This window comes from Petromyzon marinus, chromosome 8, assembly GCF_048934315.1.
Source record: "Petromyzon marinus isolate PM22_M1 ecotype Great Lakes invasive population chromosome 8, UKy_Petmar_22M1.pri1.0, whole genome shotgun sequence".
Taxonomy (NCBI): Eukaryota; Metazoa; Chordata; class Hyperoartia; order Petromyzontiformes; family Petromyzontidae; genus Petromyzon; species Petromyzon marinus.
The window spans coordinates 16922740-16939613 of NC_133674.1; the positions used below are offsets into that span (position 1 = coordinate 16922740).

General features: G+C 45.1%; 2 protein-coding genes across 10 annotated transcripts in view; one reads left to right on the forward strand and one right to left on the reverse strand.

Annotated features, from left to right (window-relative positions):
• Window positions 1-7920, forward strand: part of LOC116940310 (rho GTPase-activating protein 24-like) — a 92008-nt gene extending 84088 nt beyond the window's left edge. For all 8 annotated transcript variants that reach the window (XM_032949955.2, XM_076065708.1, XM_032949954.2 and 5 more), the window contains 4 exons: window positions 1914-1987; window positions 2660-2781; window positions 2960-3908; window positions 5055-7920. In XM_032949955.2, coding sequence (XP_032805846.2) covers window positions 1914-1987; window positions 2660-2781; window positions 2960-3908; window positions 5055-5262 — 1353 coding nt within the window. In that variant the 3' untranslated portion in view covers window positions 5263-7920. The remainder of the gene's footprint in view (window positions 1-1913; window positions 1988-2659; window positions 2782-2959; window positions 3909-5054) is intronic.
• LOC116940312 (mitogen-activated protein kinase 8) overlaps window positions 7921-16874 on the reverse strand; it is a 44336-nt gene continuing 35382 nt past the window's right edge. Inside the window, exons 9-13 of one of the 2 annotated variants that reach the window (XM_032949958.2) lie at window positions 16627-16751; window positions 15504-15567; window positions 14860-14937; window positions 12589-12772; window positions 7921-10121 (exon numbers count right to left, since the gene is read on the reverse strand). In XM_032949958.2, coding sequence (XP_032805849.1) covers window positions 10097-10121; window positions 12589-12772; window positions 14860-14937; window positions 15504-15567; window positions 16627-16751 — 476 coding nt within the window. In that variant the 3' untranslated portion in view covers window positions 7921-10096. Of the gene's footprint in view, window positions 12773-14859; window positions 14938-15503; window positions 15568-16626; window positions 16752-16874 lie in introns of both variants that reach the window. The other variant, XM_032949959.2, reaches the window with a different exon arrangement.

A 16874-nucleotide genomic window follows, 5' to 3' on the forward strand; every position in this document is an offset into this window, starting at 1 on the left:
ATTCTCATTCTACGTGACTTTACCGAAAGAACCAACGAAGATGAATCCTTGCGGTCACGAAAGCTTTAAATCGACCCTTCCCGTTTGTGGGACGGTGGAACCGCGTCGCTTGCCGCGCGGCTCAGCGCGAGCCACAGTTTCCGAGCGAGAGAGGTCATCATGAGGCCCGGCGCTTCCGCACACTTCCGTCCTCGGCGAGGTGTTTTTATTTTTTTTATTTTGCGACGTCGTTCTCTTCGGCTGCCAAGAGCAAAGGTGGCGGCATCCAGAAAGGGGGGGAAAGATTCCTCCGGATTTCGGCCGCCGATCGCTCTCTAAAGTCTCGACGTGGGGCGATTCCTCCCCCTGGCGGTCGTTTGCTCTTACGGGCAACGCATCGCGAGCGAATGACGCCGATGTTGCTGGTCCGTCCCCCCATCCCGCCCACCGGAGTTGTGAAATTGTAGTCGTTGCGCCGCATCGGGCTTCGGCAGTACGGAAGAAGGGGAAGGCGACACGCCGCCTACGATCGCATCTCGTCAGATGTCGGACCACTGGGCAGGGTTGAAGCACCTCGAGTTATTGAATCGGAATCTTTTGGACCGGCAGGATCCGATGAGCTCTGGCGCTCTTTTTTCCCCCACATATGTTCCAGTAAGGGGCGGGTGAGAACGTTGCAACAACGAAGCGATATTGAATGTGAGGTCTGATAGGGAATACCAGGTTCAAATCAAGTTTGAATACCAGGTTGTTTAGAGGCTTGGGCTGCCAAGTGGCCATTACGGCAATGGATTCTTAAATCCGTCTGTGCAGAGCTTTGCTTGTTATTCCCTTGGGTTATTCTGGTTTCATGCCACGTGCAGACGACGACTTCAAAGGTATTGACCGAAATAGCTTAAAGCATTGAGGTTTTTCCTTGACGAATAAAGGACATTATTATGTTTTATGACAAGCCTCCATATTGATAACGAGTGGGAATTGTAACTGACGATCAAAATCTGCTGTTGATGAAAACCGAAGAGTTTCCGCCTATCATCGTTTGATTGCATACACACACACACATCAAGAATGCATGTTTGCACTGGGAATTCTGCTGAGAGTATCTGTAAAAATACGATTAATTTTTCCGCCGATAAAAATAGATAATCTCTTTCACGCTTGAGCTTTGGCAAACACATTGTTACACGATGACATCGAGCGTAATTACTTTGTCAACAGTTTTATTTTCTCTAAACAAAACACCTCTTTGCTGCTCATAATTATTATTGCAGAGGAGCTGTCACAATACGGTAAATGCGTTTCCCCGATTGTGTACTTATTAAAATGTAACTGTTAATTAATGGTGTCGGTGCAGAGCTGAAAAGGAAACGTATTCGAATTATGGAACGGGAAGCGTTTTGAAAATGTCTTAAGTGATAAAGGCTGAGCTCTGAATGAACTAATTCCAATTATGCTATGGGTACTGTGTCATTAGACAAAGAACCCATTTAGAACACTCACAGATCAGTCAATAACCCCCGGGGACTAGGTACTACAGAATAGCTCATGGAAGAAGACATCACAGAACTACTAATTAGTTTCCTGCAAGTTACCTACTAGAATCCACCCTAGGGAGGGGCAGAATTTTCTACACACCCGTGCTGTGTAGAACTATTCATCACGTGGCAGTGAAACGTTGGAGAGTGGGCTGAGACCATCAACTCACAGCACTCCAGGGCCCTGGCTTAATCACGGCCAGTTTCACGGATTAGAACGCAGAAGCTCAGCGCTGTCAGCTCATTGCTTTGACCTCTTAGCCACCCGCCCACCGATATGTATTTATTTATAGCATTTTAATACATGTTAACGTATTTCGATATTAAATAGTCTCATTAATTGATTATGTGCTTTTTAAAAGTCTTGCGTGTGTGTGGTGTGTTCCTGTCTGGTGGCAGGGAGTAAAGGAACTGACTCAACTTGTGAACAGTCTCCCACTCGCAAACTTCAACCTCCTCAAGTACATTTGCAGGTACGTCTCTTCCCCACTGAAATGTAATTCGCCGTCATTAATTTAACAAGGCAGCCCATTGAGGTGGATTACTTCTGTGGCCAGAGAGATGTGGAGATGTTAAGGGCCTCTTTTGGAGAAATTACCGAGTGGCAATTGAGGTATAATAATAAAAAATAAGTTAAAAAGGATGGCCAAAAACCCCAATTTACCGATATTAAATGGGGGGGGGGGGCCTTCATCCATTAGTGGATAGAGAATGGTTGATATTTATCTATTTTTGTAGTAATTTAAGTAATGACTCGGTACAAACAGGGCCAGTGGCAAGCACCACTAACACCACACTAACCAAATGGTTCTTTTTGAGGAGCCGTTTTTCTCAAGTTCTTTGGCTTTCATCAGTCATTTTGCATTTGTTCATGTTGCCACAGCTTCTGAGGGAATAACTTTTGTGAATATTAAAGATGCCGTGTTATGATGGACAGAGTTCGGTTTGCAGCACCTCTAATTCGTACATTTCAAAATTGTCCTTGAACGACACTACGGGTGATCGAAATGCATTGGAGTTCTCTTTGTAAAAAAAAAAAGTTAAATCCCTTTTAGCTCAAAACAGTGCTCGCTAATACACCACAGTTCAAGAAGACAGGCTGGTGTTCTAACCAGCGTACCAACACATGACATCTTTGCCACCAGCTTCCTGTACGAGGTGCAGTCGCACGCCAGCATCAACAAGATGAGTATACAGAATCTGGCCACCGTCTTCGGACCAAACATCCTGAGGCCTAAAGTGGAGGACCCAGCGACCATCATGGAAGGTGCGGGCGGCTTTTACCGATGCGTTTTAGCTGCGGGGTCGATCCACGACGATGGATGATCGGCGACGGTTGACATCGCGGCCTCATCTGCACTTGAATCGATCACAACTAGACATCTGTGAAAGAGCTTCATAGCTCATCGGATTCCTCCGGTCTAAACACGTATTCCGATTTGCAGGAGCGACGACGGTGCAGCACCTGATGTCCACCTTGATCGAGCAGCATGCCGTGCTCTTCGCGCGCGGCCCGGAGGCGTCCACCAAGTCGTCTTTGAGCCGAACAAATGGGACCGGCTTCCGGCGGAGGGAGAGCGGAGTGTCGTGGGACGAGTCGAGTGCCCCTGCCCAGACCGACGGGGGCGCTTTGTCATCGCCCCTGAGCCTCTGCGCGGAGCAGCCGGGTTGCTACGAAAAGAACGGACTGGGCTTCCAAAGCGGGTCATTATCACAGGACGTGTTGCAGAGTTTGGCTCAGAGCGGCATCGCCTCCGAGCTGTTCAGGGACAAACCGTTCAAGGCCAGGAAGTACTCGTCGATGAGGATTTCGGTGGGGAAGCAGATGAGGCCGTCGCAAAACGCGGTCATCGCCAACGGCGACGAGAGAGCGAACCAGCAGGGCCGTGACGACAGGACGCCGAGCGGGTGGGCCGGCTCGGCCGACGACCCCAGAGACGAATCTCACTCCCCCGTCCAGCGGAGACCAAACAGGGACAGTCCCGGCACCGGCATGGCCGCCAACCGCCAGTCGACCTATGACAACGTGGCGCCTCCAGGCAACGCGGACGGATCGCCGGGCGCATGCGAGGGGGCCATGTGGTGCAGCTCCGTCTCAAAGCCCCCACGTGCGCGCAACCACGCGTCGTCCTGTGGCGACGAGCCACCTGGCACGAGCGACGCCACCGGCGCCGGGTTTTGGCAAGGACAGGGCGGTACGCTGGACGACGCGAGGGGTCAAAGCGCGGCAGCGCGGAGGGACCGGCTGAAGTCCAGCGGCAGCGACTGGGATCCGATGCTTTCGCCAACGGACTCGGCCAGTTCGATCAACACCCAAGTGCTGAGCAACGTGATGGCGACGATGCAGATAGAGTTGTCCAAGCAGAAGCTCGATTACGAGGGCAAGATACGGAGGTGAGTGTGGTTACGCGAGAGCGTCTAAATGCTCTCCCGTCTGCCTCGCGGCTCCTTGTGAGCTTACAAAAGCGGCATTGTCCAACGCGCGCTGCAGGCTGAGATTTCGTCTTTGCTCTTGATGTGTTGGGACTCTTGTCTTCCGAATCGCGCTGCAGTTCTCAAAGCGGCCGTGGTAACGATTGCACGCATCTAAAAGGAATCGTTTGGAATGTGATGGCAAAATCTAAACGTTCATGATTGACCTCATTTAAATACCTCAGTTATTTATATTTCCATTTTAGTCTACTGGTGCTTTTTGTTGTTGGTGTCATTTATCTACATACTGTACACATCCATTATAATATATATCACGCTCCCTAAACAGTACAGCATTTGCACATGCCTCTAAGATGGTAAGCTTTGGAAAACTGCGCAAGGCATGGTTGATGTATTCATGCGAATGGTGCCTTAACGAGAAGAGCAATTCCAGGGAAATGTGGTGTTTGAGGCAGCACAACAATTAAGATGTCTGCCATCTGTGAAGCGCTCGAGTGCCTTACTCCCATATGAGTGTGGGGTTTTTTTCTTCCGTACTCTGGCTTCCTCCCACACTCAATTAAAAGGATGACCAAATGCTCATGAACCTTAAGACTTTCCTGGGTAATCTATTCATATACTAAAGATATGAATGCCCTTTATTTACTTAGGAAAGTCACACCAAGTCTCAATAATATGTTTTAAGGAGGGTCCAGCTACATCGGATGTTTGGCTCATTCAGTTCGTGACTGTGCCACGTGGGTGGAAACCGGAGCACCCAGAGATACCCACACACGAGGCGATGCTAACAACTCAAAGCAATGCACAGTTAGAGCCAAGAATCCACTGCCTTGATAGGCCTCCGACACTTGGAATTCCCACGAAGTACTCCCATACAAAACGTTGAGCAGGCTCAAGCCTGCTCCGCTTCCGAGATCTTATAACGAGATCCGACGCATGCATGGCGATCTGCTCGTGCACTTAAGATACATTCAGGGCAGCGGGCGGGCAGGCAGGCAGGCAACACTTTTGCCGGAACGAATAAAACCGGGAGCTGGCTTTGATTGAGGAGGAACGTTCCATTTAATCTTTTTCTGCCACCTCCACGCCTCCCACGACCCTCGCCAGCCTGGAGACGTGCAAGCAGGAGCTGCAGGGCCGGGTGACGGCGCTGAGCGACGAGCTGGAGCAGGAGAGGAAGAAGACGACCATGCTGGAGATCCGCATGAGGAACGCCGAGAGGGCCCAGGCGGACGCCGAGCAGCGCAACGCGGCGCTGCAGCGCGAGATGGAGGGCTTCTTCACTACGTTTGGAAGCTTGCAGCCGCAGCAATGACCGCACCCCCACCACGGGAATTGCGTCTTGCGCGTGGTTGTTTTATTGTGATAACAGAAAAAGTTTTGCTCGTTGCACCTTTCCCGCCCCCCCCCCCACACACACGTTGTCGTTTTATTATTGTTGTTGTTCCCTGTAAATGCTGATAACCTAACTGGAACGTGCGAAGTATTTGATGTGATGAGGAGTTTATTTTAAAAGGTTTTTGCCCTCCACCGGAGGGCGGTATTGCGGTTGAAGCGACGATCAGGGCGTCGCAAGTCAGATTTCTTGTGTGTTCACGTATTTATTAGGCATGTAATGACTCGCCTACCCTCGATTCGATTCAAGAATGGATGTTATAACATTGTTGTGAATATAGCGCCGAGAACCAATTGCATACAACAAATTGAATATTGACTCTTAGGACACCACGATTCAATGCATGTACCAAAACCATAATTGTAATCGGTGAATCCATGCATCGTTACATGCCTAGTATTTACAGGTATGCATGCAGACACATAGATATATCATAAACACGTCTGTGCTTGCATACAAATTGCACGGGACCAGCCCAGCGTAGCTCGATAGAGCAACAGGCTCCGGATCAGAAGATACCCAACTTCAGATTCCAGTCAAGAGATGACCCAGCAGATCATTCCTTCCAGGGTCCAGGAAAAAGGGCAGTGCCTGATGAATTGTATTCAGTGACAAAGCAACATTGTTTTATGAATGAACTGGCCCCCGACACAGGATAGTGTAATTTCCACCACCGATCCAGTAAATATATTTCCATAAGCTCCTCTAGGAATATGGCAAACTAACTTTTTAAAATTACATTTATACGGCGTCTATATAAACCATTGACCCCTTGATTTAAGAAACTACCAAATCTAGGATGTGGGACCCCTATATGTTTTATAACGAGGTCAAATACGTTTAATTATGTATTGTATTTTACTAGTATGTATATGAAATACAAACTATTAATATATCGAACTACGAGTGTCTGACCAGAGTGATAGTGATTCTAATTTCGGTCTCCCCAGAATACAGATAGAGGTGGGACGCTAGCAACATTATTTGGCACGGCAATTTACTTGTCTTTTATTTTACAGAGACCTAATACAATTAATAATCAAATGAGGAAAAGTACAGTACGTAGTTTTTTTTCCTCTAACTTTTGTTGTAAATTAAGAATGAAGGCCGGAACTCCAGGAGGTGAACAAGGAATTATGTAAGCTGTGCAAAGCAGAACCATGAAAAGCTTTGCAAGCGAGTGTATGTTTACCTCTACTGACGATTCTGCTCAAACTCATAAATCGTAAACTTCCTCGAGACGAAAACCGCGTCCACAATGAGATCGAGTCCTCGTGAGGCCATTGAACGATCTTATTTGGTGACCACCCGAGTCGCCGAGCACGGAGACAGTAAACCATCTCCGTCTGCATAGATTGACGCGACGATAATGTGTGCAAAGTCAAGATGCATATTTCGTGTAGCCTTACGGACATTAAGGGTTCCATTTTACTTAAGAATGCACGTCTCGTGGTGTAACCTTTTCCTTTTCATGCGCTGGCCAATATTTTGTTCCGAGTCACGGACATCTTGAAGCCTAAAAATAAATTTTCAGGTACGTTGGTGTTGAAAATGAATTTGATTACACAGTGCACAATCTCGTCCGATGGTAGCGGGCGACTTCGTTTGTGCAGGTCCGACACCGCACCCTCAGAGCTTGGTGTTAAAAACAATGCATTGTAATTTATAAGCTTTAAAAATCCACTTGCGTTGCCTTTCGTATTTATCGCTCCATTGCACATGGTATGTGTCTACGTCTTCAGTTCAAAGACCGCTGCAATGCGATACTGTAATAAAGTGCTTTAAGATTTCTCCAAAGTACGTCATTTTAGCTGCGTTGTACGCAATACAATATTTTCTTTTATTTCCAACTAATGTACTTATGATTGTGTCTGTGCTTGTAAATTAAATTTGTTACAAACGTACGGTTAATTTCCACGAGTGGAAAGTCGATCACACGTTTAAGTTTCAGTGTTCGTCAGAGGTTATTTCGTATGCAAGTCGTAAATACATACCTGTCAACCCCATACGGTTTACCCCAATTCCTGTACAGGGAAATTTAGTTCAGGTCCATACGACGTACAGCCGTTTAGATACGGGCAAACATTTCTTTTTTCTGTTTGTTTCTCCCTTGTAACGGGACTTTGTAGGATGAATATTGAGATTTATAGGAGCACGGGGTGACCAATAAGGCCTGAATCGGTCTATAATAAAAGGCACTGATAAGGGGTTGACAGGTATGTCAATATCGCCAGTTTTGACAATGCGTCAATGGGAACGTGTACGGACAAGGGTGTGGGTTGCGTCTCTGTAAGTTAACAACGGTGGCTGGATCTGTGCGATAATGAAGTGTGTCCTGCTTGCATCTAAACGTTTAGTCACAAGGTATCGCCTTTGTCGGCAAACCGTTTACTTAACTGCATAATTCGTCAACTATTCACACTGCCATGTTATCCATGAACAGTATTTCCTTTACCAAAATGTATTTATCATGAATGTAGACTGTGTAGCATTCGGTACGACTGTTACTTTTATATCGTTCCAAGCTGGCTGTAATAAATTTAATTGAAGCAAATAAACATGCAAGGTTATAAAGCATTTGTTTTTTTAGTATTTTTTTTATTTAGCATTCTCTTGTCTGAGACAGCACTGAGTTGTACAGTACATTTACTATCAGTTAATGCATGATTAGTTACAAACTTCTATTTTGTGTTACATCACAGCCAAATATAGCAGCAGAAGTTAGTATATGGGGGCTGGATTACAGATTGTGATCTAAAAAAATGGGTTTGGAAGCCACAGCTGTGTGGAATAGTGGATTCTTAAATGTGAAATCATTCTTTTGGTACAGACAAGCTTTTTTTTAAAGGTGATAATGCAAAGTGCTTTGCTACACGATGGTAGAATAATTTAGTTGCGAGGATATTAACTCCATTTTTGTAGATTCTCATCCAGCCACATATATTCTCCTATTTGCTATTTCCAAAAACACAGAGCAAAGCGCCAAATCGGTGCATGTGAATTATACCAAGATAAACCCTTTGCCAGAATGAAGACAACTTGAACAAAAATGTAATGCAACTGTCAAACAAAGCAGCAGCAATGAACCAACGTTTGTCAAGACAATGTCTAAGGAATACGCGGCAAATGATAACCCAGACAATAAATAATGTTGAAAAAATATACAAAACAGTAAAATGGAAGCACAATATTTACTGCTACCAATGATTGACGTGAAAAAGGTAGTGTGCACTGAAGTACATTTTATGTAAAGGCTTTTACAGGAATAGATTTATAATGCCTCATTTGTAATAAAGGCTATAAAAAAGCCTGATTTTGTTAGAAGAAATAAAAATGCGAGTTATTCACCCTAAATGCACCCAATTCCATCAGACCATGGAAAGCTAAGCAGGCCAACACTTGCTTATCACGAGGACAGGTGACCGCCGGGGGATTGCTCGATGTGTCCTGGAGATGTTAATGCCCAAGTGGCATCCGTCTCATGGGCGGTGGGTTTAGCCAAACGCTAATTATTGGAACTGCCCAAAGAAATCGCAATGCAAGGAACGGTTCGGCAAAGAGTCTTGAGGCTCAGCGAGGCCTTCCCAGGTAAATATTAGATGGCATGAATAAGATGCGTTTCTGTGTTTTTTCATTATGGGATTGGACCAAACATCTGGACTTGTATAGCAATGAGAAATATAGACTACGAGTTAAGTATTACAGTACCCGATGGTCCCGGGCCATTGCTCATTGAAATGTTAACTCTCAAAAACGATTTGTAAAAAAATGTACTGCCGTGGCAAAATCAGTGACTTCCACTCTCCCAAGGCGTCTTGGAATAATAACACCCTCAATGTTTATCGAGATAACTGGTATACATTTGTCTTAACAGAAAATTCCAAAAAGCCAGTTACTGTCTTACAGAGCATGTATGTCAAAGGATTGTGTTTATATGGCCAAGGCCCATGAGAATGTAAAGTGTTCTGTCTGAACACAACTGACCTGTTGTGTCACTACAGTTTAAGAATATGTAGTAGCTAATTATTCTAATATTTTTGTAATAGGGCGTTCATGCAGCTTATTTCGCGCTAATTTGCTCGTAATAAAAAAACGCAACACTCAAAGCACTCTGCAAAGTCGTACGGCGAAATAATTGTTAAGCATCGCAATGTTACATTGGACAATTTACATGCAGTAAATCATTGGCATATGTGTTGCATTTAACGCCGTTTTTAATATTGGAAGTATAACATGTATTTTAAAAAATGTTTTTTTCCCCATCCCTCTGCAAACTACGGTTGTACCAAAATGTAGATTTAAATTATACATTTTTAAACCAGACAAGTGGAGTACATGTCTGCTACGCGAGGCCACAACATTTTTGATTGTTGGCCAGTTAAATGGGCGGTAAAATATAAACCAATGTATTCAATGAGGCCACAATACACGATCAACTGTAATCCTAGGCAGAATCCAAATTTGATTTACAACGTATAATACAGGCGAATATATAAAGCAAAAATTGAAAGGTAAAAACAAAAAGTTCGTTCTGGTTGAACGACGCAGGCGAATCCTGCGCATTCTACTTGGGCAGCTGCGGGTTTTTGTTGTGGCGCAACGGTGTCCTTGCAAAGTGGCCGGCCGTGACAGGACGGAAGAGCAGCAAAAGTGTGCACAGGTGCGGCGGTTTCAAACCGAGACATGCCGACCTGCTCACAACGGGCCGGCGAGTCACGGCAACACAGTACGCAACATCTTCCCACTGCCCCTCTCACTTCCCATTGGTAATGGAACACCTACAACACAAGCAGAGGAGAGCGAGGTGAAAAACGGTGCGGCACGCCGGGGCGGTTAGACGTCGACGACGCGGCTCGGTTGCAAAAGCCGCCGCCAATCCGCATGCACTGCCGCGACTCAAGCGCCAGCACAATGAACGCATTTGTTTGCGGTGCACGAGACAAGTGGGCCACGGTCAATAGAAACGGTGTAGCAGAAATTGAAGAGTGCGGTAATGGGTTTTTTTTCCTCATTTGGGAAGTTAAAATATATATTCGAATGCCAAATACAATATTTACTTGATGACGACATTCGTTCCGCTAAAAAAACGCCATTTTATTTCGCCGAGTTACAGATGTTGTTTGCTTTTGTGTAGTGTATTATATTTTAGATTATATATATTTTTTGCCAAATTACTCAAATCATTTCTGAATTGAAATGGTGCCAACACAGGTTTCTATTGAGCCAGGTGCTGATGTGAGAGTGATTAATAAACGCAGCATAAAGGGGTTATTTAAAGGCAATAAATGAATACAAGCTTTGTAAACTATAACAAAGTACTTCAACGTAACATTTAAAGACAATGGCTTTTAAAAAAGAAAACATGATTTAATGTTTTTTGATTAAGCTTTAGTTTATTACATGACAACAGTAGTAACAATGTAATTTAAACATGCATGAGCATTCTGGGTGCTACTTTATAGGCTGTTGTATACTGTGAGCCATAATGTGGTATCAATGTGTTAGTTTTTTTTTTTACATTTGAAGTATATAACCCTAATGCAGTTTACATCTTAAAATAAAATCACTTGATAGTCAGCTCTGCTGAAAGTAATTACTTTTTGAATCTATTAATATTCACCTTAAAGTATTCTCAAATCTCAAAATATAATTGGTCTCTTTCGTACGCCACTCCGATATCCCGAAGTATTTTCACCTACCAAGCCTTGTTTCCACTTAACCAAACTCCCCACGCTTTGCCGATTCACTTTCGCCTCAACCATCTTCGCACATGCCAAATCCATCCACCCACCGACAAACCCGTCCCCCCACATTCAACTAACACTTGAATGCCATCGTCAAATGCACTTTTCGTCGAGTACAAAACAAAGTAAGCAATAGATAAATAAATACATCGCAACCTGACCAGCGCTCATAAATTAACTTGCTCACCGAACCCTTAATCATCGCTAAAAACAAAGAGACAAATAAAGACAGACGTGCGCGCGCACACACACACACACAAAAAGGACAAACGACAGCATCTTGAGGTTTCGCACAGTTTGCCGCTCTGCCGTAACAGCGCGCGTCTCATTGGTATATAGTCGCATGCAGCCCTGGTAACGTCGACAGCGTGGTTTAAAAAAAACCCATCGCAAACGAGCATCATGCAGCGGCCGTACGTCACTGCCGGCAACGTCGCGTAATGAAAACGCACGGATTAAATAGCAACACCGTCAAAAATGCCTAGCCCATCGAATTACAAAAAAGGCCATTCATAAATGCATCATTGTAAATCCTGGAGGCTTGAGCACCATTCGTATCGCTCACAGCCACCACCACTTGATTTAGTTAAGAGAATTAACTAAACTTATTTTATAGTGAACGTTCCTAGCCAGCCCAGACTTAATTAAACCAAGCCACCATCTGCAAATAGCAAGCGCTGTTGCGCTTTAAATATCGATATAAATGAGATCACTTTGTGGGATTTTTTGTGCGTCTAAAATTACTTATTTTTGGCACATTTCAGGCCAAACATATTTGAACACAAATAAATAGGAGTTGCCCAGCTTGCATGGATAGAAGCTAAATGAGCAGAAAGCCTGATGCAAAGGGCTTTTAAGTGACCAGGTAACCAAAAGGAAACTGATTAAAGCAGTTCGTATTTAATGTGTTTGTGCATTACGGCGAGGGCCAATTGAAATCACTGGAAGCAATAATATCTATTTCGGAAAAAAACACCTGCCCGATTTTGTGCAAATTTTTTTTAACCCGAGTGAAGGCGAAAAATTTAAGCACGCCATTCTTTTTACATATCCAAATCACTGTTTATGACGAGTGTTGCCTTGCAGCAGTTTGGACCCGACAATATTCCTCTGTCCCATCCAGCTTCAGCACACAGCTACGTCTTTAGCCTGGGGCAAGCCTTCATGAGGGGGGGGGGCACTCGGAAACTTGGCAAATCTCGAGCGACATTTAGATCAGTCACAACTACCTACAGCATGCAGTGGCCTACGCCACCGTGTAAACGTCATGCAAACGAGATGACCCTAGTTTGCTATCGACGTTGACTTTAAGGCGTAACTATCGTGTCGGCGCTTCCAGTGATTTCTAAGCAGGCTACCCTGAGCGCCGTCGCATCGTGACTGGCCTTTGCGGGGGAATGGGGGGGGGGGGCGGGATTTTGGTTTGGTGGCACCCACTGCACAGCGCGTGCACTGCTAAGGGCACGGGTGGCAAGGGTGGCGCAGGCAGTCGGCTAGTCACCTGCAGCAGCCGAGGGGCCCTGCGGACGTCTCCAGGCTGCTGTCCGTGTCGGAGGCGAGCGTCTGGTCCGTCGACATGGACGACACGTCGTTGATGGGCGAGCAGGACGACGGCGGAAGGCTTGGCGCGTCGCTGGGCGCTGCCGCCGCCGCCGCCGCCGCCGCCGCCGCGCTCACTGTGCCGACTGCCACGGCAGTGCAGAGAACGCCCGCCATTTGGTACAGATCAACGTGCCTTGTTCGGCCGGGTGAGGCCGTTGAGATTGGCAGTAATAATTAAATTGCGATAATAATTGAGTACATTTTGATGTTCGTGCCATTTGTATAGCACAAGTCTCACACAAAAGCCCTGTTTTTTTTTTTTTTACAAATTGATGCCAGTAGAAAGCATTGTTGTACGCTTTACCCAATAAAGTAATTAAGTAAAGGAAGGCCTTGGTTATGGATAGTGGTGAATGTTTTTTGTGTAATTACGGGCAATTTTAATGTATTGGGACCATAATGTTGGCACACAAAAAACCACGAGGCCTTATTACTCTTGCGAACAATGTCAATATATTAAGTTTACTTTACAGTCTGCACTTGGACGCTACCCCTCGTCTATGTTCCCCACCTTCACCAACCCGCACTGACCAGCGTAGTGAAAGCATGGGCAAATAGCCTGCACGGTGTGGGGGGAGGCCCTTGTTCAGAAGTGCGTGTAATGTGCACTTCAAATGATGTGGCACGCTTTGGTCACTCTCCCCAGAAATTGCAGCATGCCCTGCAGAAGTTGAATTGTCCACTCTCGCCAAAATGTCTCGGTGGCTGGTGCTCTGAACTTTAGGCTCTCTCCAGCCTCCAATTAAAAAAAACCCCTAAATTTCCATAGGAGCTGAACCCTCCACCGGCATCCTTATTTACTGTGTATTTGCAATTAACAGTCTTTGCTGCATCATTCGCTCTTCCAGTGTTCCTTATGGCTCATTTGCATCAAATAGATTTACACTTTGTCGGCTGCTCCCAGGTCGTGCTTGCAAAAGACATATTGCATCTCAACAGGCCATCATCTAGCATTCAAAGTTGACAATCTGATTGGTCGGGGTGTTCCAGAGGTTGTCAAAATGCAATACAGTTTTCTTGGCGCGTCAAAATAATATACAGGTTATAAATAAATAAAAAATAATCCTTCCACACGAGTGATGTAAGACCTTGCGCCTCCAGGATCAAATAAAAAAACACATCTAACAAACTTCAAATATAAAACTAAACTGGAGAACGTTTTTTTTTATTGACACTTGTTTTTTTTGGCAGATAACTGAGGCTAAACATGCTCTTGCGTGGATTCTAACTAATTACACAGGGTAACGATGACCTGATCAGGAATCTAAGGCGGTGAAACCAATGAAGCACTGTTTCGGTTGAGACGTGTACTCAGATATTTTACTGACCACCGAAGCTCTTGATTGGTAGCCGAAAATAAAAAAAGTATATTTCCCCCCCCCCCCCAAATGTATTAATTGTTAACTACAATGTAGCCAGCATCCCCCCCCCCCCTGCAGAAAGAAACAATGTCAGCATTTATATTCACGAGTGTGGCAACACTGCCATAAATGGCCGCAATAACTCATAGGCTGATGACAAACACAACCCTAAGGACAACGACGTTACAAATGACTTGAGCAAATAAAAGCGACGCACCCCACGTGTATGGGTTTAAAATCGGGCCGTGGCATCTCGTCTCACGTTGACGCAGATCAAATTGCCGATGCTTCAGGCTGCTGTAAACGCACGATATGTCCTTGTTATTGGCTTTCAGATGTGGCCTTGAACCTTAAAAGACGTAGGGTTGTTTTGTTTCTCCTATTAAAAAAGTGACAGATTGTGCCACTTGCAGTTCTGCGTGTCCGCACGCCAGCCAATTTACGCGATTGCAACTGTCGCACCAACAGTTTTGTGGAATCGGCACCATAAAATAAACATGACGCTAACTTCTTTACACGAATGCATTGGTACAAAAAAAAGGTACACGCAGCGTCTTACTTTGTGTAAGGAAAAATAAAAAAACGAGACTATGATATTGATATCATATAAGCTGAAGCCAGTGGGTATTTTGAACTATGTCACCTTAAATGTTTACAATCATGTGCTTTCACTTTGTTTGGTCCAAAATCCAATGTGAAAACGGCTACAGGACGTATGAAATGGTGCCGGCTTAAAAAACAAAAACGAAAGATGCTCGACGTTACGCTTGCTTAAAGAATTCTTCTTGTGACAGCTTCTTGTGACTGACCCGAGGGGGAGGGCTGTCCCTTCACCACTCCATTCCGATTCCTCTCCTCCCAGTCCAGCACTTCTTTGTAGATTAGCTCTGAAATGAAGGAATGGGTGGCATTACAAATGAGGCATTTACTATTTCGAGGAAAAGAACGGGAAGGCGGAGTGATCTGCTGACCCTTTTATGATTCGTCCGTCAACATCAGAGTTTTACACCCCCATATTGCAGATCAGGAGAGAGTGGCGGCACAGCGGTTTGCTCAAGTGTGCCGTGAACCCGGCAACATGAGTAAAATTATCGGCCACGGCTAACATCAGTGGCGAACGGTATCTGAACTGATCTCGGATACTCCTCTTCTCCAGTCAGTACTAAGCAACGTGGTGAACTAAAAACCATAGGCACAACATGGCATGGGGAGACTGCCTTCATCTTGCAGTGGTTTCACAAAGGCCTGGAAACTTATGATATAATCACGGTGATTACTTGAAATTGCTGTTGCAATTTGGAACATCAAGAATGTACCCTTATCGTAATATGGTATTGTTGAAAGAAAATAATACAACATTTTATCAGGATGACTGCAAAATCAACGTGAGAATGGTTTATACCAATCACATGCAGGCAGGACAAACGTTATCATTTCATGGAGTGCATCTCACCTTTCCATTCATCTATGCTATGCTCTCTCTCATCCAGCTGCTTGTCATAAATCTTTGGTGGAGGCTGAACGAGAAAGTGACGGAGGCAAAACACAAGCAACGGTTAACTTTACTTCAAGAGAATGACTGGCTGACATTTGAGCAAACAAAACGAATCACATTTCCTCAGCCCACGAACGGCCTCAAGGGCAGCGTAAACCCCATTACACGTGGCCCACAGCCTGAACAATTTACTGTCGCGCAGTGTGAAATACAATGTTCACAAATTCATGATTACCGAGGTTGTTAAATACATAAATGCATCATGGGACCTCCTTTGCCAGTACAAAACTATGATAATAGGTCTAACACCGTTTGAGACGAGGCTCAAAAGAAAGGCGTCTCTGGTGTGGACCTATCAGTTTCAAAGACAATGCATATACTATCAGAGTATTTTTTTGTTTGCATTCTGACCACAAGCATTGTGGTTAATGCAGACATGATTCCTTGTAAAATGTTTCAGTTTGGTGTTTTAACATCTTAATACCTGTTTTGTTGCCATAAAAAAGTGGAAAAACCTATTATCATAAATAAATGCACAGAAACAAAATGAAAATGCAACGTGTAATTTAGGCCGGCTGGAGAATAGAATTTGTGAGACAATGAAGATGGACTCGGGGGTTTCAGGGTCAAGTCAAAGTGATCTCCTGCTCACATGAGCCTTGAGCATCGGGGCGGTGTTCATCTCCCGTTTACAGCCCTGAGCCAGCGGTGGAAGCTTCACATCTCCACGGCGGCGGAATATCGATCAATGGTATATGACCGTTGTTGACTTTCCGCGCAAAAGTGCTACTCAAGTTTTGATCGCAGAAGGAAAGACGGGGGGGGGTTGAGTAAAACCCCTAACAGGATTTGAACTCGCAGATCCTGTCGATTGCCAGCCGCTCGCTCTGCCGCCGAGCCACCTGGCCGGTTCAGGGTCGAGAGAGAAAATATGTTGGTGGAGAAGAATTAGCACTTAGCGAAGAGGGTTGTAGCAGTGCGTAATGCCAAGGGGAGTGGATTTCCTGACAATGGTGGGGGGGCAGCAGATGAGAATGAGTGACCTCCGATTGAATGGAGGCTGAAGGAAACATCGACTCACCGCTTCTACCTCGCTGGGGTCATACCAGATGTTGATGTAGGGGTGTGCTAGTGCCTGATCGACATTTATCCGCTTGGCTGGGTCGATCACAAGCATCTTGGACAGTAGATCCCTGGCTTGGCTTGCTGCAACACAGCACTGTGTTAGTGACAGTGTAATGGATTTTTTTAAGGGCAACAATTTCCCAAAAACTCTGCAAAAAGGCAAATGAAAACCATATCTTGATGAGTTGGGGTAATGGAGGTAGT